Source organism: Hylobates moloch, unplaced genomic scaffold (genome assembly GCF_009828535.3).
Source record: "Hylobates moloch isolate HMO894 unplaced genomic scaffold, HMol_V3 SCAFFOLD_19, whole genome shotgun sequence".
NCBI lineage: Eukaryota > Metazoa > Chordata > Mammalia > Primates > Hylobatidae > Hylobates > Hylobates moloch.
In genome coordinates this window covers 7,545,780-7,572,187 of record NW_026652294.1, presented here as the reverse complement: position 1 = coordinate 7,572,187, position 26,408 = coordinate 7,545,780, and the positions used below count along the sequence as shown (strand labels likewise).

The following is a 26,408-nucleotide window of genomic DNA, read 5'->3' as shown; positions in this document are numbered from 1 at the left end:
CCAAAATACATGCAACAGGCATAGAGCCATGCATAATGCTGGAACTGTGTGAAGTCGTATAAAGGGTTCTAGAGTGGAAGGCAAAATAGTCATGAGTTCTAGGTCTAGTTTGATACTTCACTTTCCTGATCTGCATGATTTACAGATTGGCCCAAGCCCTGGCTTCTCAAATTTTGTGGCACATTAGAATTACAAACGCATTTTTAAAACACACAAATTGCAGGGCTTCACCCTAGACCTACTGGATTAGAATCCCCAGGGTACGGGGCCCAAGAAAGCTTTGAAGCTTTCCTTTATCTATCTATACTCTTTAATGTTACCGGATCATGAAAAAGCATTTGGAACTCAATAGCATAGATGGGTGATATGGTTAGGCTCTGTGTCCCCACCCAAATCTCATTTTGAATTTTAATTCCCATAATCCCCACATGTCAAGGGAAGGACCTGGTGGGAGGTGACTGGATCACAGGGGCTGGTTTCCCTTGTGCTTTTCTCATGATAGTGAATGAGTTTTCTTAAGATATGATGGTTTTATAAGTGTTTGACTGTTCCTGCTTCACTCACTCTCTCTTGCCAGCCACCATGTAAGACTTGCCTGCTTCCCCTTCCACCATGAATGTAAGTTTCCTGAGGCCTCCCCAGCCATGTGGAACTGTGAGTCAATTAAACCTCTTTTTTGCATAAATTACCCAGTCTCAGGCAGTTCTTTACAGCAGTGCGAAAACAGACTAATACAATGGGTTACAGTGTAGAAATGATAACTTTCTGATCATTTACTCTACTGTCCCAGCACCTCTCATCGAGCTTTTGGAACTTCGCAAGTGCTGTCCCCAACATGGAAATTAAGTTCAGAAAAAACAATCTGGGTCTTTTAAAACATCAATAATATTCCCTGCTATGCCGTGGTGAGGAGCAAAAAAGGATAGCGTACATCAGAGGCCCTGTTACAGTTCCTGGCATAAAGTAGGCTCACTTTAAATGTCAACTTCTTGCCTTTTTTTCCTTTAAAATGACAGGGGTTATGGGAAGATAATCCAAAACCAAGGAGCCTGAACGAGTAACTATAATATTTCTTTTTCATTTTTTCTAGCCTCTTGGACATTCTTGACATCTGTAATACCATTTATGTCAAACTTATACGAGTTAACATAAAATTCCCTGGAAAAAGTGTTGTATTATAATCAATAAATATCTACTGGATGTCTACAAGGGCACAATACAGCCTGAGGTTATGGGTGAAGCTGAAGACGGATAAAAGTGTTGAGTCAGCCTCACCTCTTGGGTGAACTGAGCATGGAAATTCAGGCAGCTGCATTAAGTTTTGGGTCCCTGAGGCCATGGTAATACATTTTTGCTTCCAAGCACCAAGTGGTCCCCCAGTGGCATCTTAAAGAGTTAACAGTTTTCAAGAGGGCTTGTTTTATTCTTGGATCGGTGAAGATCCTGCTCATTTAAGGAACACAAGGAACACTGGGTTGCTACATGGCACTGCACCGTCATCCATGCCCTTTAAAGACCTACACAGATATTCCACCTTCTTCACAAACCTTCACTGATTCATAGCTGTGGTTGGCAGGAAGCTAGGGGAGAGATAAGGCTCCATATTTGATTGTACAGATAAGGAGACTGATGTCTGGAGAAAACAGGGGATTGCCTAAGGTCATACAGGCAACGAGCTGCCTCAAAGACCCCATATTACAGCTCCTTGAATATCTACGATTATCCTGTCTTCAGGCTTTTGCACAGGCTGGTCCCCTGCCTAGAACTCTCTTATTCAGCCAATTCTGATTTATCCTCCAGCCTCCCTCTTCAGTAAACATCACTTCCTCCAGGAAGTTTTCCCCAATCTCTCCCCCAACCCTGCTGTCATAACCAGATCTTCAAGTTCAACATTCCCCTAACACTAAGCATGACTATAAACTTTGGGAGGGCAGAGATTGTGTCCGTCTTATTTGCAATTGCACCCTTAGCATCCAGAGAGTGCATGATGCAGAGGAAGTACTTAACAAATACAGGCTGACTGAGTAAAAGACTTATCTTTCGTATCGCTCCTTAGTGAGCATCCAAGACTTTCTGGATCTTGTTCCCCCACACCCACCACCCACATGTCTTGATATTCACCAGGCTCCATCTTGATGGAGTAGTGGTTAGCAAGAAGCAAGAGCTGACCCCTGCTTCCCCCAACCCCTGTCCCACCCATCCCCACTTCAGTTCAACAGAGCTGCTCAGAGTTCATCTGCTTTATACATTCATGACACCTGGTCATATTTTTCGCATAAGGGTGGCCCCAGCATTTTTTTAAAAAACACTTTAAAAATAGTTGCCTTTTATAAAATCCCACAAGAGAAATTCGTTTAGAGCCAAGCATCAGAAGAAGCCTTACTTCCCCTAGAAAGTGGTTTTTTTTTTTTAATCGCAGGCATGTAATTCACATTTCCTTTTTCTCTCTGGCCACCAGGAATTTTACAGCGAAAATTATTATATGTGTAAGACCATATGTTTTGCTTTATCTGCATATTAATTCACTGCCCCCACCCCCCTCCTTAGTGTCTATTTTATTTTGTACTTTTCTGGTTTGGATTGTTTTATTTATAATTTTTGTATTCTATTATACATGTATCTTGTATGCTGCCTCAAATTATTTATAGAACAAGGTAAATAAGTAAGTACATAAATAAGCAAGCAGACAAAACATTCATCTGGTACCTTGCAGAGGGTGCTGGTATAAGAGTATTTGATATTTTTGTCTTATTCCCTTTGTTATTTTATTTTTCCCAAAGAGTAGCACTTCAATCTGCCTCAAAGCTGTGCACAATGCCTAGCACATAGTAGACATTCAAGGCAGTGTGGGGTCAGATGACATAGGTTCCAAATCCCATCCCTGACACTTTCTCCATGTCTCTGAGTCTCAACTTCCACATCTGTAGAGTGGGGATAATACTAAGATCTCCCTACATAAGGTTCTTTTAGAGATTCATGAGATGTGTGGGGAGAGCTTAGGGCTGAGGTTAGTACACAGATGGTACTCAATGAATGTTAGGTATTTCGTCAACAGCTATTTATTGAGCGTCAGCTATGTACCTGGCCTCATTCTAGGCTCTCGGATTGCACTAAGAAGCAAGAGAAACAGAAAAACAATCTGACTTCATGAAGCTTATATGTTAATGAGAGAGAAAGGCATAAAGCAAACTCTTAAAAAATACTATCTAATATGATGGCAGGACCACAAAGAAAAGCAACCCAGCTAAGGAGATGGGAAATGAACGCAACATAGTGGGAGCTATTTGCAAGGTGATTAAGGCAGGCTTCTCTGAGAAGGTGACACTGAACCTTGCAGGACAGAGCTGGATCAGGAAGGATCTGAATGTCAGACCTAGGAGCCTGAAGTTTCCCTGGGATAACAGGGAGCCATTGAAGGATGAGGAGCAGCCAAGTGAGGCACCCACGTTGTATTTTAATAACATCACTCTGCAGTGGAGACATGGGACAGGGTGTTGCCCTGAGACAGGGCTTTCCTACCTGCTCTAGCTGCTTGATGGTGTTTTCCTGCTGGCTCTGGATTTTCTGTTGCTCAAGGGCGCTGGATTCCAACTTCCAGAGCCTCTCCTTCAAGCCAGCAACGCAATTTTCCCCCAGAGAGGGTGACCCCAGCAGCTCCCGTTTATGGTCCTGTAGCATCTCCACCTGCTGCTTCAGCTGTGAGGCTTCCTGCTCCTTTTGCTACAGAGACAAAGAGGACAGAGATCCGGAGTCACATGAGTATGCCTCCCTCCTCCCCCAAGGATACCTCTACAACCAACTGGGGCTGGAGTGGCGCTTTCCACTTTCCAATGCCTGCCATTTCCACCTGGACCCCACCGTCCCTCACAGCGCCCCCTGTGGGACACCAGCAAGGGCTGCTCTCGGTACAGCTCATACAGGCATGGAGTTGGGGGTGGGAGGTGGGATTGGACTAAATTGTCCCTAGAGTTTGATCTCAGAGCACCTACAGAAAGGCTTCACCCCATTTGTAAGGGAAGTGGAGGCACATGGCTAAAGCTTCCCTGTGTGCCGTCTGAGGCTGGGATTCAGATGTTGGAGCAGGGAGGCAAAGTGCTCAGAAATCACTCTTTCATGTTACAAAGTCAGCTCCAGGATCACGTAACTTTGGGCTAGATCATGAAGGAGTTGAACGCCAGGCTAAAGCACTCAGAGGTTCTCCTGTGAGTAGTAGAGAACCACAAAACGATGAGGAGCAGCTGAGTGAGGCACCCGTGTTGTATTTTAGTAAAATCTCTCTGCATTGGAGCCTGCAAGGACCAGGGCATTGCTCCTGGACAAGGTTATAGCTAACTCATTCTCTGCTGAGCCTGTCATACCTCCCAGGTAAGCACCTCGGAACCTGTGCAGGTAACTGAAGCAAGATCAAGACATCAATCTTGCTCAAACAAAGTCTGATCATCAATTTGCCAGCCACTGTTTGCTATTTTATTAAGACACACTGGGACCCAGCTGCTTGACAGACCAGGATACCCTTGTGAAGTTTTCTCTCTGTCACCATTTGCAGCAGGTGCACAGTGGAGTTTCCTGAGATTTAGCCACCAAGAGCCAAGATAGCTCTGTGCCCCCCATCCCTTACCTTCAACTGCTGCTGAAGGTGGCCTAGCTCCCACCGGACACTGGTGTTCTCCTGGGTCACTTTCTCACGGAGACCCTTCTCAAACACAGACTCACCTAGGGCCTGGGCCAGCTGCAGGTCAAACCTGTGCAAAGCAGAGCGCATGTCAGGGCCCCGTAGGCAGGTGGGCAGGGGAGTGATTGAGGCAGGGGCAGGGAGGGGCTGCAGGGCCCCATAGGCAGGTGGGCAGGGGAGTGACTGAGGCAGGGGCAGGGAGGGGCTGCAGAGAGGCCACTAGTTTCCCAAGAACCATGAGAAAGACAGCAAAAGGAAGAAGAGAGAGAGAGAAAGAATGAGAAGTTGGAAGTTTTTCTCAATGCTTTTACGTAAGGCTGTGGATGTAGGGTGGGAATCTGAAAAACGACAGAGCAATTTTTAGGGTTTAGATAGACTTGCCACAAAAATATTCGACACTTATTATTCTAGATTTCTCCCTCACCATAGTCATTCTGCCTGAATTTCCACTGTTAGACTGAGACTTCTGCTGCCCCCATCAGCTCCCTACTAAAATGCTAATCTAAATGCTAACCCTAGAATCTAATAAAAATATATGGACAAAAATAAAAATAGAATAAAACGATATACAGATATAGAATAAAGGATATATTTTAAAGGTGGCCAGGCATGGTGGCTCATGCCTGTAATCCCAACACTTTGAGAGGCCAAAGAAGGAGGATCACTTGGGGCCAGGAGTTAAAGACCAGCCTGGTCAACAAAGTGAGACCCCATCTCTATTTTTAAAATTTTTAAATTTAAAAAATTTAAAATTTAAAATTACCTGGGCGTCGTGGCATGCACTTGTAATCCCAGCTACTCTGGAGGCTGAAGTGGGAGGATCACTTGAGCCCAGAGGTCAAGGCTGCAGTGAGCCATGATTGTGCCACTGCACTCCAGCCTGGGTGACAGAGCAAGACCTTATCTCAAAAAAAAAAAAACCCAAAAACCTGATCTATCTGGTGTCTGGTCTGCCAGCATATGTCAAGGCCCCTTAAATCTACCAGGCCCCATTTGACACCCAATATTTCCTGACCAATGAACAAAAGAACGGATGTAAGTAGATTGAGGATATTCTACATTTCATATGTTAACATATTGTCTGGCTGATACTCTCATATGCCATACTAAAGCATGCTGATTATGGATAAAATGATGGACATTTATACATTCTTGTCCTCATTTTTTTCTCAAGCAGAAAACACAAAGACTAGTCCTACTGAAAGTCATCCAGGGAATTAATGCCTTGTTAGGGGCCCCCCTGCCCTTCTGTGATGACCACTGGGTGAGAAGCCCTTCCTGGATGTTATGCCACTCTGTTCAGTTGTGTCAGCCTCCTCGAAGTATCACAGGTGAGGAAACCGATAGAGAAGCCTTTGCCAAGCCTCAGTAAGGTGTGACTTTGAGTCACTTGCCCTTGGCCCAAACAGGAAGTCCTATTGTTCCAGAGATCTTGATATGGCAGAAGTGGGCATGGGGTTTGGCCTTTGGTGACAAGAAAGTCTCCCTTGTTATAAGATTATCCAATGTTCCTTAATACTAGACTATCATTCAAAGTCTCAGACTCCTGAGAGACCCAATCATAAGGGAGCCCTCCTGTTGGAACAGCTCAGGAGCTTTCTGATTGGCCGTTGGTAACATCATTCAAGGGGCACTATTTGCTGCCTCTGAATGGAAGCATTGTGATGAGGGTGATGATCCAGCAGTCCCAATGTGCCAAGTCCTGGGCTGGGATCCATGTTGTCCTTACAACAATTCAGCAAGAAATGTGTTATTCGATCCATTCACTGAGGAGGAAACTGAAATTACTCAGAGAGGAGGAGTGATTCAGCCCCAAATTCCAAAGTGGTGGAAGTGGACTTGGGCTCAGCTTTCCTAGTGTCTTAGCTAGTCCCCCATCTACCTGTCCATTCCTGGGACAGGTGAGGTAAGACAGTGGGGGCCAGACAGTAACTGATGGTGCAGAGGAGTCCTTGACTTAACAGACTACTTGATGCCGAAGAATAGCTACTACAAACACCAACTCCTAGCAAACAGCCCACACTGACCAGCCAATCGCCTGAGGCCAGATAGATTTGCACACAACCTTCAATCTGCTAAGAAAGAGCCTTGGGTCCAGCCTCCCTTGAGTGTTGGAATCAGTGAGTCTAGCACAGGGCTTACCCGGAATTTCATCAGCCCTAAGAACCAAGCTTTGTGACCCATAGGGTAATCATGCCACAAACAATCCAACCAAAATGAAACCATCCCAGGCCACTCTGAACTTAGAAGCCAAAGTGGGAAACAGAGAACTCTACCAATGTGGAGGCATCACTCTGTCCTGGGCCCAGCAAACTCAGGAGGCAGCTGCATCTACATTTCGATTAAGCATTGAGAGATACAAGGAAGTATTAATGACTTGTAAATTTTCCCTTCACCATAGTCATTCTGCCTGAACTTCCACAGTTAGACTGAGACATAAAATGCTAATCTACCTGGAAAGGTAATGCCTGCTATCTGCAGTTGGCATCAAAACATAAATTAGCTTCTGCCAAGAGATGGTAACAGAGCGGAGGGCATCACAAGAAAGCTAAGTTTTGAGAGGAGGGCATCCAAATATGAAGAAATAGGAACTTTCCTTGGGGGGTATCCTGGGGAGATTCATAAGTCCCTGGAATGAGGGATTCTGTCCAAAGGGAAAAGGAAAGACCAGACAGATGGAATTTTCTGGCTGCACAAACTCCAGAGGCTGGCCCCTTACTCATCAGAGTTGAAACCCTCAGTTAGTCCTCTCAGAACAGAAGTAGAACCCATTGTTGGGGGCCAAGAGGGTCACCGCTGGGAGAAACCTGGGGAATGATGGAATCTGAACCTCTTATTTCACAGACAGGGGTATATGTCAGAGCCATTCTTCAAGAACAGATGACCTGTTAAGTCCAAGGACTCATCTGAAACATCAGTCACTCTCTGGCCCAGAGAGGTGGTGTTATTTGCCAAGGACATACAGCAGGTGGCCAAGATGGAGCCAAGCCATTTTCCCCACTGCAGGGGTAAGGTTCAGCCAGAGCACCCATTGGGAGGTGGAAAGGGGAACAGAGTGAGATATCAATAAACAAAAAATAAACCTTTCTTATTCTGGGGATGGAGAGCATGCTAACAATCCCCCAAAGACCTTTTTCAGATGAAGAAGCCGGCTCAGGAAAGCTGAAGGATAAATAAGAGAAATAATATTTAATGCAGATCAAGTTCAAAATCTATGCCACCTCCATGGATATATAATTCTGCTTCCTACTTCTCCTACTTCTTGGAAAGGAGGCAGTTCCCACAAATTCACATCTTGGCTCACACAGGAACATTTTTCTGTATTTTATCATGGGCCTTCTAAAAGAGGCTGCTTCCCACCTATTTGCCTAGTATGACATCTCCATTAGGACTTGGCTGGCTCCAAACAGGACCCCTGTATACTTTTCCCCTCACCGAATGAGCTGGAGAACTTTAAACACAGCCAAGGTGTCCAAGCATCACAGGTTCTGAGGTTTTGCATGAAGAAGCCTATGAGAGTGCGAATCTGGGTAGAAATCCAGGCTCCACCATCGCCTCACTGTAACAGCAACCCAAAGGGAATGCAAATATGGGAACCACACTGTGCAGATTCAAGATTAGCATCTTGCTGGTACACAAGGCCCAGTCTCTGCCAGAATGGTTCACATGATCTGAGAGTCCAAGTCCTAAATGAGAAGGCCGTATCTTGGCCTCCTCCTTATCCTCTAGCCCAATTTTCACCAGTGGGAAGAGGAACCAGGATCAGTCCACTTAGATGTACTGACTGCATCATTTAGTCCTCAGCACAAAGGGACGATCTTATCCCCAACTTACGGATAAGGAATCTGGCTGGGAAGGGCTGAATGACCTGCTCAAGGTCACACATCTAGAAAGAGGCACCTTCAGGACTTGAATGAGATGCCTTTTAATATCAATGCCTGGGCTCCTAATCACCATGCTGTCTTGACCGTCTGCAACAAACCTTTCACTCGACAAATGGGGATGTTAAGGCCCAGAAAGGCAAACAAAGTTCCCCAAGGTCACAAGGTCAATCGGCCACATAGTTGAGGCTGGCTAAGAGAAAAGAATAATTTGTTGCTGGATTCTTGGGAGAACCATACAGGAATAAGGTGTGAGGGGACAGGGAGGAAGATTAGAGCAAAACAAGGGAGTTGAAGTGAAGGGGTTAGAAGGAGAACCTGGATACCCCAGAAAACCCCAGCTCCAATGTAGCCCACCCTGGCAGCCCAGGTGGTGGTGAGAGATGCAACTCACTTCTTCTGCTTCTTCTCCAGCTCATGGTTTCGACTTTGTTGGTTCTCTAGCAGGACACGGGTGTCCTCAAGGTCACAGGTAAGATGGTGGCACTTCCTCTTCAGTTGGTGAGCCATCTTCTTGGCCCCGTCATAAGCACTTTGCAGCTCCCCGAGCTGTAAGAGTAATAGAATGAATTACCCGGCTCTGTGGGCATGGAACAAGCTTTTTACTTTGTATTTCAAGGAGTTGCTATTTCCAAGGTGTGTAATGAGAAAACAGCAGATGCTAGAATGGGGAGACCCTGTCTTGACTACCTTCCTCCTGGGTCACCTCCAGGAAGCTACTTTTCCGAGCCTCAGTTTGCTCAGAGGTAAAGTGGGGATAATTCCATCAATCTCTTAAGGTTGGTTTTACTTTTGCTCAATAAACCTCCAGCCAATGCACCCACAGACTTTACCTACCCTGCCTCAACTTGATGACCCCCTGAGCCACCAGATAACTCATATCCCCACCAGCCGACATATCAGAAAGGATATGTGAGGATTAGCCATAGAGCAGCGAAAATGACACACCTAGAAAATCTGACCCGGAATCCCAAGTGACAAGCCTTAAAGGTTAAAGCAGCAAATGGCACTTTGCATGGACTGAATTAATACCGGAATGCACACGGCCTTAAACAAACAAAAGTCAAGACTCTTGCATCTTCCTCCAGGAAACACTCTCCTAAATGTCCTAGTTTAGATCTGGGAAAGAGCACGCAACTCAGCACACTGGCTTTGAAGAAATGGCCTCATTAAAGAATTGCTTTAAATAAGCAAAACTCTGAGTTAATGAAGCCTGTAATTCTAAATTCAGTATTGGAAGGCAAATGGGATGTTTTCTTATATTCTGCTGCTCAGAAGAGGTTGCAGTTTTATTACTTTTTAATGTAGCATAAATATCCCCCTTCCTTAGGGAAACTGACTCAACTTCATAATTTGTTATTAAAGAACTGGGCTGCTTTCCTGCAGTTGTCCATCTGTGTTTATCTATGGTTCAAGATGTCTCTTGAGGACCACGATGCAATGTTCACCTTGAAAGCGACCACTAAAACCATCACCACCAGCATAGAGGATATCAAGAGTCACTTCCATTGTTTATCAAATCCCATGTGATCTCACCCAGGCCCACCTCTGCAAGGCAATCACATGATACTTTTCGCTCACGTTGAGAATAGAATAGAGACATAAATATAACCTCCATCCTATGGCTCTTATATCAAATGGGAGAGACTATGAAGTGAGTAGGTAATTACAATACAGCATGATGAGGCCTATGTTTTGGGAGACAACTCAGGGACTCCCAACCCAATCTGCGTCAGCAAAGACTTTCTGGAGAGAGTGACATTTAAGCTAAGATCTTAAGAACAGTTGGAGATATCTAGGCAGGAGAGAAAAAGAAAGACTGCTCGGGGAAGAAGAAATAGCATATGCAAAGTCCCAGAGGTGAGAAAGAATCAGGCATTTTTGGAAGGAGAAAAAAAAAACTGAGTGTGGCTGGAATCAGTGGTGTGCTGGAGTCGGCTGGTACCGACTTGAAAGGGATGCACAGAATTAGCTCTGTGCATCCCTTTCAAATTCCATGTTAGTGACATCACAATGGTAGTTTGAAATTGGCCATGGTGGGAGTATTTACACCAGGGAAATTGGCAAGTGCTACAAATCAGGGCTTTTTCTTTTTTTCCGGAGAGCCATTTACTAGCACACCATTTGTTAGAGTGTGAACTGGTCAGAATGTAGACCAGGGATAGTTGGAGGCCACAGAAGACAAGCAGAGAGACCAAACTATCTGTACATTCATCTAGAAAGGCTAGATAAGATTATATTATATATAGATAAGATTGCATTAGATTTGTAATGTCACCTTCAAGAAAGAAGGAAATTTCAGGGTATCAGAAATGCAGAGGACACAAAGCCCTAACAATAATGGTGCATACTAATATTATGGTGGCCAGGATGAGGGGGAAGAGGAGTTGATAGATCCAGAAGTGCCCTTTAGGATTAAGGTTTGTGTTTCAATGCCCAGACAGAGACAGGAGACAAGGCTCTGGGCTCATGGAAGGTGAAGAATTGGAATGAAGACCGTTGCATTGACAAACCCCTCAAAGAACTCCATGCACCTCAGTAAGAAGAGAAAATAAAAGCTCCACCCGCTGGCCTGGAAGGTGGTGAGAAAGCTTGCTTTCACCCTGGATCTAGGTGAGGGAAGAAGTACTCTCATAAGAATTTTAAACCCCAGGTCTAAGCCTCATGTGGGTTTAGAGATCCAATTGACAATTTTTACATGCTGCGAAAAATCTGAGACCAAGAATTTAGCATTACCCCAGGGACTGCTGCCAAAGAAAGTGAAAAAGGGTTTCTTCTAGCAGAACACACCCACGACCCTGTTATCAAAGGGCTCCCATCAAAATCAATAGAATGTTAAAAAAAATTAAATCTCCTGCTGAAGATCAACTCACAATAAAAAATAGCTAAATACACACACAAAAATTCACTGGGAGAGAAAAAAAAATCCACAATGCAGAACACCTGGGACTACTGGGGGAGGAGCAGAGAAACCTGTTGAAGATGAGCTCAAAAACAAAATTTACAAAACACGCAAGGAAAAAAATCCACCATGAGAGTCAGCATACTTTATGATCATAGAACAATCTGAAAGAGACTCTGAAACATTCCGTGGCTGAGATGTGGCAGGTGGTTGAGAGGAGAGGCCAGAGGCAAGGAGGACAGCTAGGAGGCTGTTGCTTTGGTCTGGATGAGAGATGGAGGTAGCAGATTAGAATAGAGGCAATGGGGAAATGTGACGGTTTTGAGACCACTGATAATTATGTAATACATAAGAAACATGAGCTAAAGTGACTTCCACAGGGTTCACATAGAAATGGAACTGGAACTCAGATATCCTGAGTTAATGTCCATGTTCTTTACACCACAGAGCAGTCTCTGGATAGAAGATCTACATGTACAGACAATATTTTTCATGTCTCGCAGTGACCAGCATTTGTAATAACAGTGGAGATGGAAAAACCTGAAGGGGCTTGTGTCCTCTTCCTCCCTCCCCAGGCTCAGCCAATACCTCGATCACCCACAGTGGAGGTGAGAGCCTGCCCACTCTCTAACACTTCTGTGGCCCAGACTATCTCCACATCTTACCTTTTGCTCCAGCTCTTTCCTGGCTGTCAGCTCTGAGTCCAGCCTCTCCTCACATTGCTGCAGACGCTTTCTGAGGAACTTATTCTCCATCTGAGCACAGTCGAAGCGCATTTGCCACTCGTCTGCTGTTTAACGGAGTCAGGGAGACCAGGATAAGAGGCCAAATGAGTGTAAGGCAAGAGTGAGAGTGGCTCTCCTCCACTTTCTTGGCTCTTGGCATGCAATTTCACAATATTCACGGAGCCCCTGAACTTCAACCTTGGACCAAGAAACTATGCTTTAAGTCTGAGTTTTAAATAACGCTTCCTCCAGGCAGCCTGTCCTGACCACCTCCAACTGTCTAAAGTTCTTGACTGCTCACTCTTCTAAGATTGGTTGCCTATCCTGTTTAGTTGTCTCTGTAAGTGTATTCGTATCTTCCTTTTTCCAAGGAAATTTCATAATCATTAAGGGCAAGGGAGCTGTTTCAGTCATCTGTGAGTCCTTCACACCCTCTGGAAGAGTTCCCTACAAGCAGATTCCCATACATGTTGATACAAGCTCATGGATTGCTTAATGAACCTAATACAATAATCAAGTAAAAAGAGTCATCCTACTGGCCAACTTTATTGGGTTGTACAGAGTATATAATCATTGGCTGCCGGTGGAATTAACAAATAAGTAAATTAGCAATAATTCAAGACTCTACTAAACTGGTCAGAAGATGTCTCCCCAAGATAAGATGGATACCAAATCCCTTGATTCGATAAACATCTCAAAAAAATTATTGGCTGGTTTGATTAAAACTGTTTGACTGATTAGAATGGATTATTTTAGGCTAAGATGCCTTATCTTTTGACTATCTGAATAACAGAATAATGCCCATTAAGTTAATGAACCTGTGGAAAACATTCTGCAGAGTGGACGACCAAAGACAGAGACCACCCACTTATTCATCTATCATCCATCCATCCATCCTTCCATCCATCCATTCACACACTCATTGAGCACACTACTTCGTACAAGATGCAAGGGATAATGAAATGAATAAGAAGCCATATCCACCCACCTTCCAGAATAATCAAGCAAGGGAAACAAGTAAAAAGACAGCTGAAACCTAGTATGATCAGGGCTTTCATAAAGAAGCTTACAGAAATCCAGAAGATAACTCAAATTAATAAGACAACAAACTCATTTTGTTCACCACTGTGTTCCCGGAATATACTATAATGCCTAGCATACAGTAAATACTCGATAACTTCCACTGGAAAGGTGGATAGTTGAATGGATAGGATGTTTGACTAGATGATAGAGTGGAGGATTAATGGATAAACAGTTGGGCAAGTGGAAAAATGGATGGATGGATGGATGTTAGTGTAGACAGAGAAGCAGGTGAATGGATGGATGAATGCATGGATTGATAGATAAATAAATGGTAGGGTATATGGATAGGTGAGTGAGTAGATGGGCAGAGGGATAAATGGATGGATGGGTAGATGGGTGGATGGGTGGGTGGATGGGTGGATGGGTGGATGGGTGGATGGGTGGATGGATGGATGGATGGATGGATGGATGGATGGATGGATGGATAGGTGGATGGATGGATGGATGGATGGATGGATGGATGGATGGATGGATGGATGGATGGATGGATAGAGAGGTGGATGGTAGATTAAGTTCTTGAAAGAGGTGACCTCAATAGAGATTTCTACATCACTAACCAAATGAAGGATGATATAATAATAAAGAGTTAAAGCTGGTTCAAGCTTCCACCAAGGTAAAAACATCATGATGGGAAAAGCACACTATCTCTCCACCAGGAAAAGCCTCACAATTACAAGCAGCATAGCCTGCAAAAGTAAGAAGGAGCAGGAGAAAGCATTTCTGCAGCTTCCCATGTACTCTGTGCTATGTTGTGCTGTAGAGCAAGTGGCATGAGTGGGCAACACGAACAAGAAGGGAAAGTGTTCTCCTTCAAGGCTCATCTCTACCTCCAGCCTCCCTTCCCATGAGTGCCACCCTTAATCAACATGTTTTCCTGAGTTTACCTGATCTCCCCATTTATATTGTGAATATCTTGAGAGCAGGGCCCAATTAAAATTCCTCTGTAACCCCCACAGTGTCCAGCTCAGTGCTGAGTGCTTATCACAAAAGGTTCTCTTTAAATATTTAGCCATGCATAAAGGAAAACATATTTTTTAAATAATTCATACTCCATCTTGAACCATAGAGGTGGTTGCGGTACTACTGCGATGATACGATTAAAATGTTTTACTTCTTCTTCCAAATTTCCTATATTTTAGACATTTTCTATAATGAGTATGTATTACTTTCATAATGAAAAACAAAATATTTGTGGGTTGGCTTCTTGGAATGAGCATCCCTAGCTGAGAGCCTATATAGCATTGTGACTAATGTGCTCATGAGCTAAGCACATGGCCCCCTCTCATTAACACCCCAATCTTAACAGAGGAAAACAAACTGGGAAGCATTATTTAGACATGAATCTCACGCAGATGGAACTGACACTGGCGCCCCTCTGGGGATTTTATAGAAATTACCTCCAAGGCCAGAGACTGTCCCACACTACTGATTCTATACCAACATGTTCCCCTCTCCCTACGTGTACCCTACCTTGTTGGGTCTCGCTTATAAGAGAGCCTCAAACTCATCTGTATTAACCTCCCTGGTAAATGCCTGCCACGGGGGTAGCCAGGATAAGAAGAACAAGAATGAAACAGAAAATAAATACGCATTGTCTCTTCTCCACAGACCCCTGATCTCCATTCCCCTGACTGTCCCTGACATTTCAAGGGCACACATTCTCTGGACACACAGAGGGAATAATACTGACATTTTATAGAAGCTGACCCACTGGATATCCTTATCACCCAACTCCATTAGGCTGGGGCGAGTAAGAGGCACGGTGACAAGTTGGCAAAGTTGTCACCATGCCATCCAATCACGAAGTCTCCAGGAAACTGTGTAAGAAGGACATCTCCAGAAACTCCTGGCACTACTAACAAATGTATAATATCCCAGATAAAACCAAGAGTCCTCTCGCCTTCTCGCCATTCAATAACTGTCGAGTGCCTGACACAGCTTTACCCTCTGTGAAATGGGGAGAGCAGTAGTTTCTGTTCCACAGGTTGCTGTAAGGATGGACTGTGATCTCATTATTCCTCATAATAATAATAGTAAAGCAGCTATTAGCTATTCATCACTCTATGCTACACATGTGGCTAAACATTTTCTATCAATTATCCAAGACAATCTCCATTTGAAAGAGGAAGAAACTGAGGCACGGCAATTTCTTTGCCCCAAAATCCAAATCCAGAAATACAACTTCATAGGTTCCAACTTTTAACCACTAGACTACCTTCCTCAAAATTTATGTTTTCTTTTTGCTTTTATTTTTTTGCAACAGGGTCTTGCTCTGTAGCCCAGGGTGAAATGCAGCCTAGGTCTCCCAGACTAAAGTGATCCTCCTACCTCATTCTCCCAAGTAGCTGGGACTTCAGCCGCATGCCACCACATCTGGCTAATTTTTAAAATTTTTTGTAGAAATGGGGTCTCACTATGTTGCCCAGGCTGGTCTTGAACTCCTGAGCTCATGCATTCCTCCCACTTCAGCTTCCCAAAGTGCTAGGATTACAGGTGTGAGCCACCATGCCAGGCCTCTCAAAATTTATTTTTAAAATATTCACATAAACATAAAAGTACATTGCCCACAAAGCCACTATTTAAAAATCATTCTTTGCATTAAAACTAAACAGCACATATCACACAGATAATTTGTTACCTGGGGTATTGTTGGATTATCTGATTAATATCTGCTTATTCCATTAGACTGTAAGCTCCAAGAGAGTAACGCTGTGCCTGTTTGCTCTGCCAAAGTCGCAGCCCCTCATGCAATATCTAGCACCTAAAAAGTGCTTTATCTATGAGTGATTGAATAAATGGAAAAGACAACTTTGTCCATCAGCTTCCAGCCCCAAGAGTCCCAGATTGCTCACCTCCTCCGGTGGGATTCCTTTCCAAGTCATTCAACTGAATTTTCTGCTGGGCTTCTTCCAACTGTTTATTCACGTCTCCCAATTTTTTCTGGACTTGTTCATGCTTGTTCTAGAAGAAAGGTCTCAAGGTCCAAACTAGAGCTGGACAGAAGACCTGGGCTGGTCATCTTACCCATGGTGCTTCCAAGGCTTGGACTGGCCACCCTCTGCATAGCCCTGAGCCATGCAGAATCCAGGACCATGGGCTAGCCACCTGCGGCATATTTCTCACCCAAATCACCTCCAAAGCCAGACTGTCCACCTTCTGCACAATCCTCCATTTGCCTCTCTAGCCAGGGACTATCCACCCGTAACACCCCCAAGGCCAAGCCTTAGGAGACCTAAGTGTCCCCCAGGACCTTCAGCCCAGCAGTCAGTCAACTGTGCATCTTGCTTAAGCTTACTGATCCCCAACGAGAGGGTCGGGGGGTGGACCCAACCATTTTTGGCCACCATGTTCTGCCACCCCCGGCCACCCCGACCACTCACCTTGAGATCCTGGACCTCCCGGAAGGCCTGCAGCCGCTCTGCCCGCTCACTCTCCAGCACCTGGCAGGCCACATCACCTTTGAAGCGCTCATCGGCAAGCTCAGTGGTCAAGTCAGCAATCTGGGATGGGGAATGGGGTGATCAAGGAAGGGTCACTCAACGGAGCCACCAACCCTTCTCTCCCCACGCACGGGACCGCCTTTGGACAAATCGCTAGCTATCATGGGAAAGCAACGCTTGAGTATAATCAACTCGTTAAGAGGATGGACTTCAGAATTTCATTGGTCTTGCTGTGGTAGAACTCTTGGTTCAACACTCACTAGCTGTGTGATTTTACACCAAACAGGATGCCTTGCTGGTTCTCAGTTTTCTCATCTTTAAAGGGGGGAAAAACAACACATATCGTTATTTTGACGATTCAGAGAGATAATCCATTGAAAGCTTAGCATGGTGCCTGGCACATAGTAAGTGCTCAGTTTTAAAAATGGCCATTTTAGTGAAATCTCTTCGTAACCAGCTTTTAGCAAATCATCTCCCTGGATGTACCAACACTGTCCCTCAGTAAGACACATTGATGGATGCCCACTGCACCAGAATGCTCTCTACCAGACCACCTCTCTACAATTCCCCACGGCCCATCTGCCTCTAGCAGGTGACAGGCACACACATCCAGTATCAGTGTGTGTGCTCCCAAACTGTTTTTGTCTATTGCATTTTTATCGTAGCTATCTATTCAGTTAGCTACTACATAAACTTATAAAATATGGCTGGACAGAGTTTCCATGAAAACTAGGTTGAATGCCTTGGAAGGAATTAATAAAGGTAAGCTGCTTTTTAAAACGCTGCCAAATAGGTGTTGTTGCAACAACTAAAAAGAAACTCGAAGTAAAAAATTAGGTTTTTGTATTCAAATTACTTTGCCATTTGCTCTGTTTTAAAGAAGCCAAAATTGGAAATCATAAGGTTGTATATTATGAGCGTGGCTTAAGAAAGAAAGAAATGGATGGGTCTTGCCTCAGAAATGCGGTGATTTAAATTACACATGTAATTAATTTTAAAATAGGAATTTTTAAATGAATTCCCACCTGCACTGAATTTTTTTTTTTTTTCTGATTAACTGACCAGCCACCGATGCCAAATGAGCAGGGCTTCTGTGGCATTATCATTCCAAAATGAAGCATTCAGGGCTTGAGGACATGGCAGAGTACGTAAGGGGAGAAATATATTAGCGGAGTGTTTGTGGCTAAGAGGCAGAGAAACAACCCTATGTAGGAGAAGGGCAGCTTATAAAACTGAGGCTACCTCTTATGGGAGGCAGCAGAATTGTAAAAAAAGAAAAAGGTAGGGTGCAAGGTTCCAGTCCAGACTCAACAACTAACACCTTGGACAATCCCTCCTGCTCTGGAGCCTTGGTCACCTGAGCTGTAAAATGCACTGAATTGGGTACAGTTACATGTCCTCCTGCTGCAAATTTTGCATGTGAAGATGTCGGACCCTCTGCATCATGACTGATATTTAGGGGCAACTCTGCATTATTTTTACTGAGAAGGTAAATGGTTCTTACAATGAGCAACGTAGCTGCCCTTCCCGAGCTAGCCTCTCTGGGTACTGTCATCTTAGGCAGGCTCAAAATTTATTCAGCTGTCCCATGAAGAAGGAAGACACAGATCTATGTTCTGACATAAAAAAATATATATCCCCAAGATATATTGCCAAAAGGAAATAAAAGGCAAATTTACAGAATAGAATGTTTGGTGTAATCCCATTTTTGTTTGCACAGAACAAAGCACTCCCAAACTGTTGAGATTTTTTTTTTTCCTGGAAGGATGGGCTCACAGGGAACTCCAATTTTCTTGTGATGCATTTCTGTACTGTTGATTTTTTTAACTGATTTTGTAATCAGAAAACAAAACAAAGTATCTTTCAAAAAGAGTGGAAAAAAATACAAAATCTGACGCTGCTCTGTGCATTCCATGCTCCCCATCTGTTTCACTTCTCCAGCCCATCTGCTTCCCACCCTGTTGACCACATCACCGACTGCTGAGACCACATTTCAACAGACACAGAGGAGAAAGAAGGCTTGGGGAAAGCATTTCCAAGTCACATCACATGTAAAAGGCAGAACTGAGATTTGAACTCAGACCAGTCAGGCCCAAGTCAGGACCTCCAGTTAATTAATGAGGGACTCTCCTAGGGTGCTCCCAGTTGCCTCCAGCATGGAGCTTTCTCTTGCTGTTCCTTACACCGTGCACTGGGGAAGTACTTACGTGGCAATGACCTCAGAGGGTTGTTAAAATGCAAATTCTAGGGCAGAGCATGATAGCTCATGTTTGTAATCCCAGTGCTTTGAGAGGCTGAGGTAGGAGGATCACTTGAGGCCAGGAGTTCAAGACCAGCCTGGGCAACATAACAAGACCCTGGCTTTAAAAAGTTTTTAAAAATAAACCAGCTGAGATGGTGCGTGCCTATAGTCCCAGCTGCTCTGGAAGCTGAGGCAGGAGGATCACTTGATCCCAGGGGTTCTAGGCTGCACTAGCTATGATCACACCACTGCACTCCAGTCAGGGTGATGGAGTGAGACCCTGACTCTTAAAAAAATAAGAGAAAATGCAAATTATAGGACTCTCAGACCCCCCAAACCAGGATCTCTAAGCATAACTCAGGAATCTACATTTCAACCTGCCCCAGGGTGGTTTTTATGCACAACAAAATTTAAGAATTACTGCCACAGAAACTGCCAGGGTCTCCTCCTAATTTTGGCCTCACACTTGGATTTGAAGGGGTTAGATTTGCTTAAGGCTGTGCAAAATCATTCTTGCTGCAAGACTGCTGATTTGCACTGGCCACACGATACGGGGAGGTGCAAGCCAGGAATGCCCCAGGTCACACCCCTAACCACCATCCTTGAAATTAGCATTAATTCCAAGCACCAGGATTGTGTTCTCTCCACCTTAGCCAATTAGTGTGAAATTTAATTTATGCTAATCGGCCTGAGCAAGGGGAGCACACAATTAATTTGATGCATTAATTTTGAGTTTCACAGAACCCGAAGTCTGGAGCCCAAAGGACAATTAGTCTTTTCAAATTGGGGAAAATGACACGTTTTTCTCAGAGACAAGTGGCCCCTGACCTACCCCTGTCCCCACAAATCCCTATCCCTTCCCACACCATGGGGCACAGGGGCTTTGGATGGAGCATGGAGCAGGCACCATGCTCAGAGCTGTCAGGCAATTGCAAATTGAAAACCAATTGAATGAAGGGGGAAGTCTGGTTTGCAAACCCAGAAAAGTCCTTGCAGATTACTCAAAAACCAATTAACTAGAAATTATCTTGAAGGCCGGGCGCGGTGGCTCACGCTTGTAATCCCAGCACTTTGGGAGGCCGAGGCAGGCGGATCACGAGGTCAGGAGATCGAGACCACGGTGAAACCCCGTCTCTACTAAAAATACAAAAAAATTAGCCGGGCGTGGTGGCGGGCGCCTATAGTCCCAGCTACTCCGGAGGCTGAGGCAGGAGAATGGCGTGAACCCAGGAGGCGGAGCTTTCAGTGAGCCGAGATTGTACCACTGCACTCCAGCCTGGGCGACAGAGCGAGACTCCATCTCAAAAAAAAAAAAAAGAAAAAGAAAACCTCTCCGGATCTACCACTTGGCCGAATCAACAGAAATATTCTATTGAGGGACACTACTCCAAGGGCCTGCCAGAGAGAAGGGGACAGGAATTAATAAATTTGTTGTATATTTTGTATGGAGTGGAACAGAAAAAAAATATCCTGTGCACTGGCCCCATTTGCAGCTTGGGCAAGCAGTGAGTAACTGGGATTTCATGGATGTTAAATGCTGGACACACCTGGGGTCCTTGGGACCGTCACTGTTGCTTGTTCTTCATGGATCCAACAAGCACTATGTGAGCACTTACTGTGTGCCAGGTCCTGTTCTGAAGGACCCCACTGGCCAGTCGGAGAGACAAACAAACCACAGGGGCACACACAGGTCTTGGCTTGATCCTGTCCTCAGCTCTTATATTCACAGACTCTCAAGCCCCAAAACCATCTGACCTGCAGACAGCAGGAAACAGCAACTTTTCACTCTCCTCCTGTACTTTGCAATTTGCACAGAAAGATCTGTTCATTGTAACCCCTTGTGTGAGAAACAGCTCACACTCTTGAAATGTTGAGGATAGGTATGCGCTAAGCACCTGGCATATGTCATCTGCCTTAAGCCCTTCAAATACCTAATGAGAAGGGCATTTTTGTTATCCCCTTTTTACAGAACAGGAAACTGAGGAGTTGAGAGAGGCAGTGATTTGCTTAGGATCATAGCTGGTTAAGTAGCAGAGGTAACCCGGCTTGGGCTGCCTGATTCCCAGCACCTGGCTCACAACAATCCCACTATTTTCTGTCCCACATCTACCATCTGACCCTTTCTTTGACCTCCCTCACCCCTCTGGCATCTGGAGGTTAGTAAAGCAATTATCCACCTAGAACAAACCAGGCAGCCAAAGCCCAGAGAGCTGAGATTAAGTAGCCAGTGGGTACAGATCAAAGACCAAGTAAGATCTGGACCTCAACCACCCTTGCTGGACACTTTGGCCAGAAAGCCTAGGTGGATGCCCAGTGTAAGGGAAGCCCCCACTCCCATCCCCTTCAACCTGAGTGAAGAAAAGACAAAATGAGGCAGTAGATGCAGGGCCAGCCCAACTGCAGCACCAGCTGGCTCGTGGGATGTTCGTCAAGGAGATTAAGCCATGGCTTCAGTCTCATGGTACTGCCCCCAGAGTTGCCTCAGTCATCAGGGGAAATTCAGAAAAAATCTGCAGCTTAGTGGTAGGCTCCCGGGGTCCCCAGAGATGCCTGTTGGACACCAGTTCCAGCCATCTGCTGTGCATCCCAGCTGGGTTCACCACTTGCTACTAAGTAATAGTAGCATATAATATAACCATAATAATAACCATTACCACCAGATAGTGCTTACCACATGCACAGGTTTACCCACAGAATGTTCACAATGCTGAGAAGTGGGTACTGATGTTGTCTCCAGGTGGCAGATGGGGAAACTGAGGCACCAAGGTGCAAGCACTCACCGAAGGACACCAGCCAGGCGGTGGCTACTTAACCACTCTGCCAAACTGACTCTTGAGGACTCAATGAATATGGGTTGACTGAACTACTAAGTGCGTGACAGCAATTCATACATGGGAAGGCTCTATAGGCTCTGGATGTCAGTGGGAATGGGTCAATCTTGTAAGAATGCCAGGAGAAAGGTTACGCCTCTGAGCGGGGCATATGAGGGTGACACACCACCCATTGGCCTTGGGGGTCCCTCTAGAAAGAAGGGACAGTTGTGGCCTTTTGGGGGCTTTAGAAGGGGGCTTCAAGGGCCACTAGGGCCCCCCAAGTGTTTCAGCACAAAGAGGAAATAATCCTAAGATCATGACACCCACATACTCCTTTTTGAAAATGTCCTTTGGTCCTGCCCTCCCCTTCAGGATGAAGTCCAAACCTCGAACGTGATTCTCTTGACCCCCTGCGATCCAGTCCAGCTTCATGCCTCATCTCTAACCCCCCACGCCCCGCAAACACACACACACACACACACACACACAAGACACTCCAACCACCAGAATTGCACCTGCCAGACCAGGTTCTGCTCTCTGCCTCTGCTCTTGCTGTGCCCTGTACCTGGAATGTCCCCTCACCTTGTCACCTGGCCAGCTCCTGCTTATCCTTCAAGAGTTCTCTCCTGTGAAGCCCTCCCTGACCCCATTTCCCACCTGAGTAGATGCTTCTCCTCTATCACAGTCTGTTCAGAGTTGACCAGCCCTGGGTTCAAATCATGATTCTGCCATTCACCAGCTGTGTGATGTAGAACAAATCACTTCAGCTCTCTGGGCTTCCCTTGCCTCATCTATAAGATGGGGATACTAACTAACCTTCCTCACAGTTCGAGTTACAGGTAAAATTAGATAATGCAGGTAAATGCTCACAATGCTGAGAGGACTTATCACAGCAGCTGGCACAGAACGTCACTCCCTAAATGTAATTTTTCTAATTAAATTCAGTATGACTCCATTCATTCACTGAATTTGCATTGAATGCTTTGTACTAGACACAGAAGGGTATAAAACTGTCTAAGGTGTGTCATTATCTTTGAGGAATTCACTCTACTGGGGGGAGGGTGAACATTTTTAAAAATATATTTATTGGTAATAGTGGTGATGTGGCTTGCTCGATAGCAGGCAGTGTTATAACTGTTTTATATGCACCCTCTCCCCACAGGCTTATCAAGATGAAGTAATGATTACCATTGCCATTTTACTGATGATGAAACCAAGGCTAGGAGACTTGAAGAATTTGCCCACAATCTTGTAGCAATAATGGTACAAAGTCAGCCATCTGGAACTCAAGCTAGCTCGACTCTCTGCCCCTCCAAACTGGACATACAAGGTTGGGTCACTGTACTCATTCCTTACCTTGTACAGTGCCCAGATTATTCATCTGTGTTACAAGGCAGTTAGAGGAGAGGTTATGGACTTGGTTTTGTATGGGCAAACTGAGGCACACAGTCAGAAAGAATACACCAGCTGTTCTTTAGCTGAGAGGCCTTAGTTACTTCCACCAGGACCATCTATGAATATGACCACCATGTCTCTTCCACTGTCCACCAGGAGACACTCCCTAGCATGTCCCAGCAGTGAAGGCTCAACAGATCCTAATAGCCTAAGACAGATAAGAAACCAGGCTGTCTAATTCCCCCCCGGGAATTAGGGAGCTACCAGTCCAGTTCCTCGCAGAAGCATGATGCTGTGGCAGGACTATGGAGCGAGGAGTCAGGAGACCTCAGATGTGGTCTGGGCTCAGTCACCAGTGACCACATGACCCCATCAAGTCACTTTCCTACCCCCCTGCTAGAGACAAGCTGGAAGCCACACTCATGACCCATGATCAAACTCCCTCAGCACTTTGCAAATAGACTTTCTGACCTACATACATCTCCAGTCCCCATCGGGGACTGTCTCCACAATTTCTTACCAAAAGCGAAACCTCTCAGGCTATTGAGGCCAGAAATCAGGAGTGCATGGGCCTGTCTTTTGCCATAAATAAGGTCTTGGGGGGAAAATCCAGAAACTATTCCAGAGGGGGGGTGGGAAACACCCCACCTCATTATCTATCCCATGTGCTCCCAAAACCTTACAGGTGCTTCCAACAAGAAGGCCAGCACTGCCTTCTTATGAAAATAAAAAAACTCCAGTTTGCATCAAGGCAGATTTTGCATGCTTGAAGAGTATTTATAGCCAGCTTCTTAGAGGCTCCTCATCTCCTCTTCTGCTCCTTCACAAATGAAGCACTTAAATCATTTTGCAATAGCGTTGTCTTTTTAATAAGCCTAGTCAAATGGAGTTTTCACTGACGAGACACAACATGTTTTAGCAATGTTTATATTATACTGTTTCTCCCCCTCCAGAGACAAAGGGGTGGCATGCAGAGGCCATGAACCGCAGCAGGGGTGTCTTCATGATGCATGGTCCTGGAAGGATGTCTGATCCCTGTCTGTTAACAGAAATTCCCTTCCAAGAAAGGAGATGCACGTAGAAGAAGATATCTTCTAGCTGTTCTCTGGCCTAATGTGTCTCAAAGTGTGGTCCCAGGACAGGCAGCTTTAGCATTCTAGCATGTTAGAAATACAGCCTCCCCAAGGCCATGCCAAGCCTACTGATTCAGAATCTCTAAGGCTGGAGTCTAGCAATCTGTATTCTGAGAAGTCTTACAGGGCATTCTGACACATTTGCAAGTGTGAGAACCACTGCTCTAAAGCAACCTCATCCCCCTCCCTGAATCAGGATCACCTAGGAGCTGGTGCGCTCCCCCGCCCTCCACATACCAAGAACCTCCTCTTGGGTCAGACCCTCAGGAGGTGGACTGGGGAAGATACAGGGCTAACCGCTCCCCAGGTGACTGGAATGCTCTTTAAAGTGTAATTACAGGCCTGGTGCAGTGGCTCACACCAGCACTCTGGGAGGCCAAGGCAGGAGGATCGCTTGAGCCCAGGAGTTAGAGACAAACCTGGGCAACAAAGTGACCCCCCATCTCTACCAAAATTGAAAAAAACAGCCAGGCATGGTGATGCATGCCTGTGGACCTGGCTACATGGGAGGCTGAAGTAGGAGGTTCGCTTTAGCCCAGGAGGTTGAGGCTGCAGTGAGCTGTGTTCACTCTACTGCATTCCAGCCTGGGCAAAAGAGTGAGATTCTGTCTCAAAAAATAAAATAAAAATTAATTAATTAACTAATTAAAAGAGAGTAATGACCTCATGAATATAAGGCACAATATTTGGGTGGTAGTTGCACTAAAAGCCCAGACTTCATCACTATGCAATACATCCATGTGAAAAAAACTGCCATTGTACCCTCTAAAACTATTTAAAAAAATTTTTAACGTAAAAGTGACCAACATAAACCAGTAGTAGCATTGGAAGTTGGGGAAGATGAAGTGGGAAGGGAGAGAAAGATCTGAGGAAGATAAAGTCATCATAATACTCAGTCATCAAATATGCTTCCTGGATAAAGCACCGCTTTGATTTCAGTTGATTCATTTTTGATAGAATGGACATCATGCTCTTGGCTTGCAGTTCAGGATGAAGCTACCAAAAGTGCTCCTACTCAATCCCTTCTCAATTACTGTGGGAATATTGCTGAAGTCATACTTTGCTAAATCCCTTAGTGCCCCTTTTATGAGAATCCATGGAATAAATTTCCCTAACACCTCAATACTCAGAAAAGTTACTCTTATCTCATGCAACAGGTGTTTCTCTTTTTTTTCAATCTACATGCAATATGCTAGGAAGCTCAGTGTTGGATTTTTCAGCCCAACTTTAATGGTTCTATTTGACTATTCTTTATCTATCCTGTGCCCGGAACTGGGACTATTTGATGAACAGGGATGAAAATAGGGATTATTGATCCCTGTTTCAGGGGTTTCAGTCTAGCTGGGACACAGATACAGAAGGTCACTAGGAAAGAGTCAATTAATCCTGTGAGGGGAAACAACAAGGCTAGTGGTAGCACAGAGTAGGGCCCTAACCCACCCTTAGAATGTTGAAGAGGGCTTCTTAGAGGAAGTGCCACCTAAAATGAGTGACAAGGGATGAAGAAATATTAACCAGGTGAAGAGGATGAAGGGAGTGTTTCAGGCAGAGTCAACAGCACATGTGAAGGCTATGAAGTGAGAGGGCATCCAAGGCCAAGGGTGGATTTCCATTTTCTACCTCTTCCTCCGGCTTCATACACTCATCAACTCTTATTTCCCTTTGCTCTGGCTTTCTTCACTTTTAAATTTTATCTTAATTTTTCAAGGCCCCATACATCTTGTTGTAACCATGATACAAGCAAAGAGTTAAAGAGGCTGAGCAGAATATTCTGTAGGTGTTGGCATTTGTTTGCTTGGTTCGGGTTGCAGAAGCCTGAGCCCCCACCCTTCCTTCTCTGAGTGTCCTGTAAACTGCAGCTCTGGATGCTGAAGATATTCATCTCATCCCCACACATCTCCCCCAACAGCCGATGCATGGCAAATCTGACCTGACAGTTCGTGATTAATGACTGCCTCAAATGTCAGCTCAGTGGGAAGGAATTTCTACAGGGAAGTCCCTGATATTCCCAACCAGCCCACAGCTCTCCAATTTTTCACTTCTGCTGTTCTACTCATTGTTGCTGCCAGCAAGAGAGGTCAGACAGCTTGCTCTCACAAGACATGAATGAGACATCAGGCAC

At 45.0% G+C, this 26,408-nt stretch overlaps 1 protein-coding gene across 1 annotated transcript in view; it reads right to left on the bottom strand.

Annotated features, from left to right (window-relative positions):
• Positions 1-26,408, bottom strand: part of MYO18B (myosin XVIIIB) — a 256,961-nt gene that overhangs the window by 122,812 nt on the left and 107,741 nt on the right. The window contains exons 22-27 of the mRNA XM_032139582.2: positions 16,644-16,763; positions 16,116-16,224; positions 12,121-12,245; positions 8,948-9,102; positions 4,619-4,742; positions 3,520-3,720 (exon numbers count right to left, since the gene is read on the bottom strand). Coding sequence (XP_031995473.2) covers positions 3,520-3,720; positions 4,619-4,742; positions 8,948-9,102; positions 12,121-12,245; positions 16,116-16,224; positions 16,644-16,763 — 834 coding nt within the window. The remainder of the gene's footprint in view (positions 1-3,519; positions 3,721-4,618; positions 4,743-8,947; positions 9,103-12,120; positions 12,246-16,115; positions 16,225-16,643; positions 16,764-26,408) is intronic.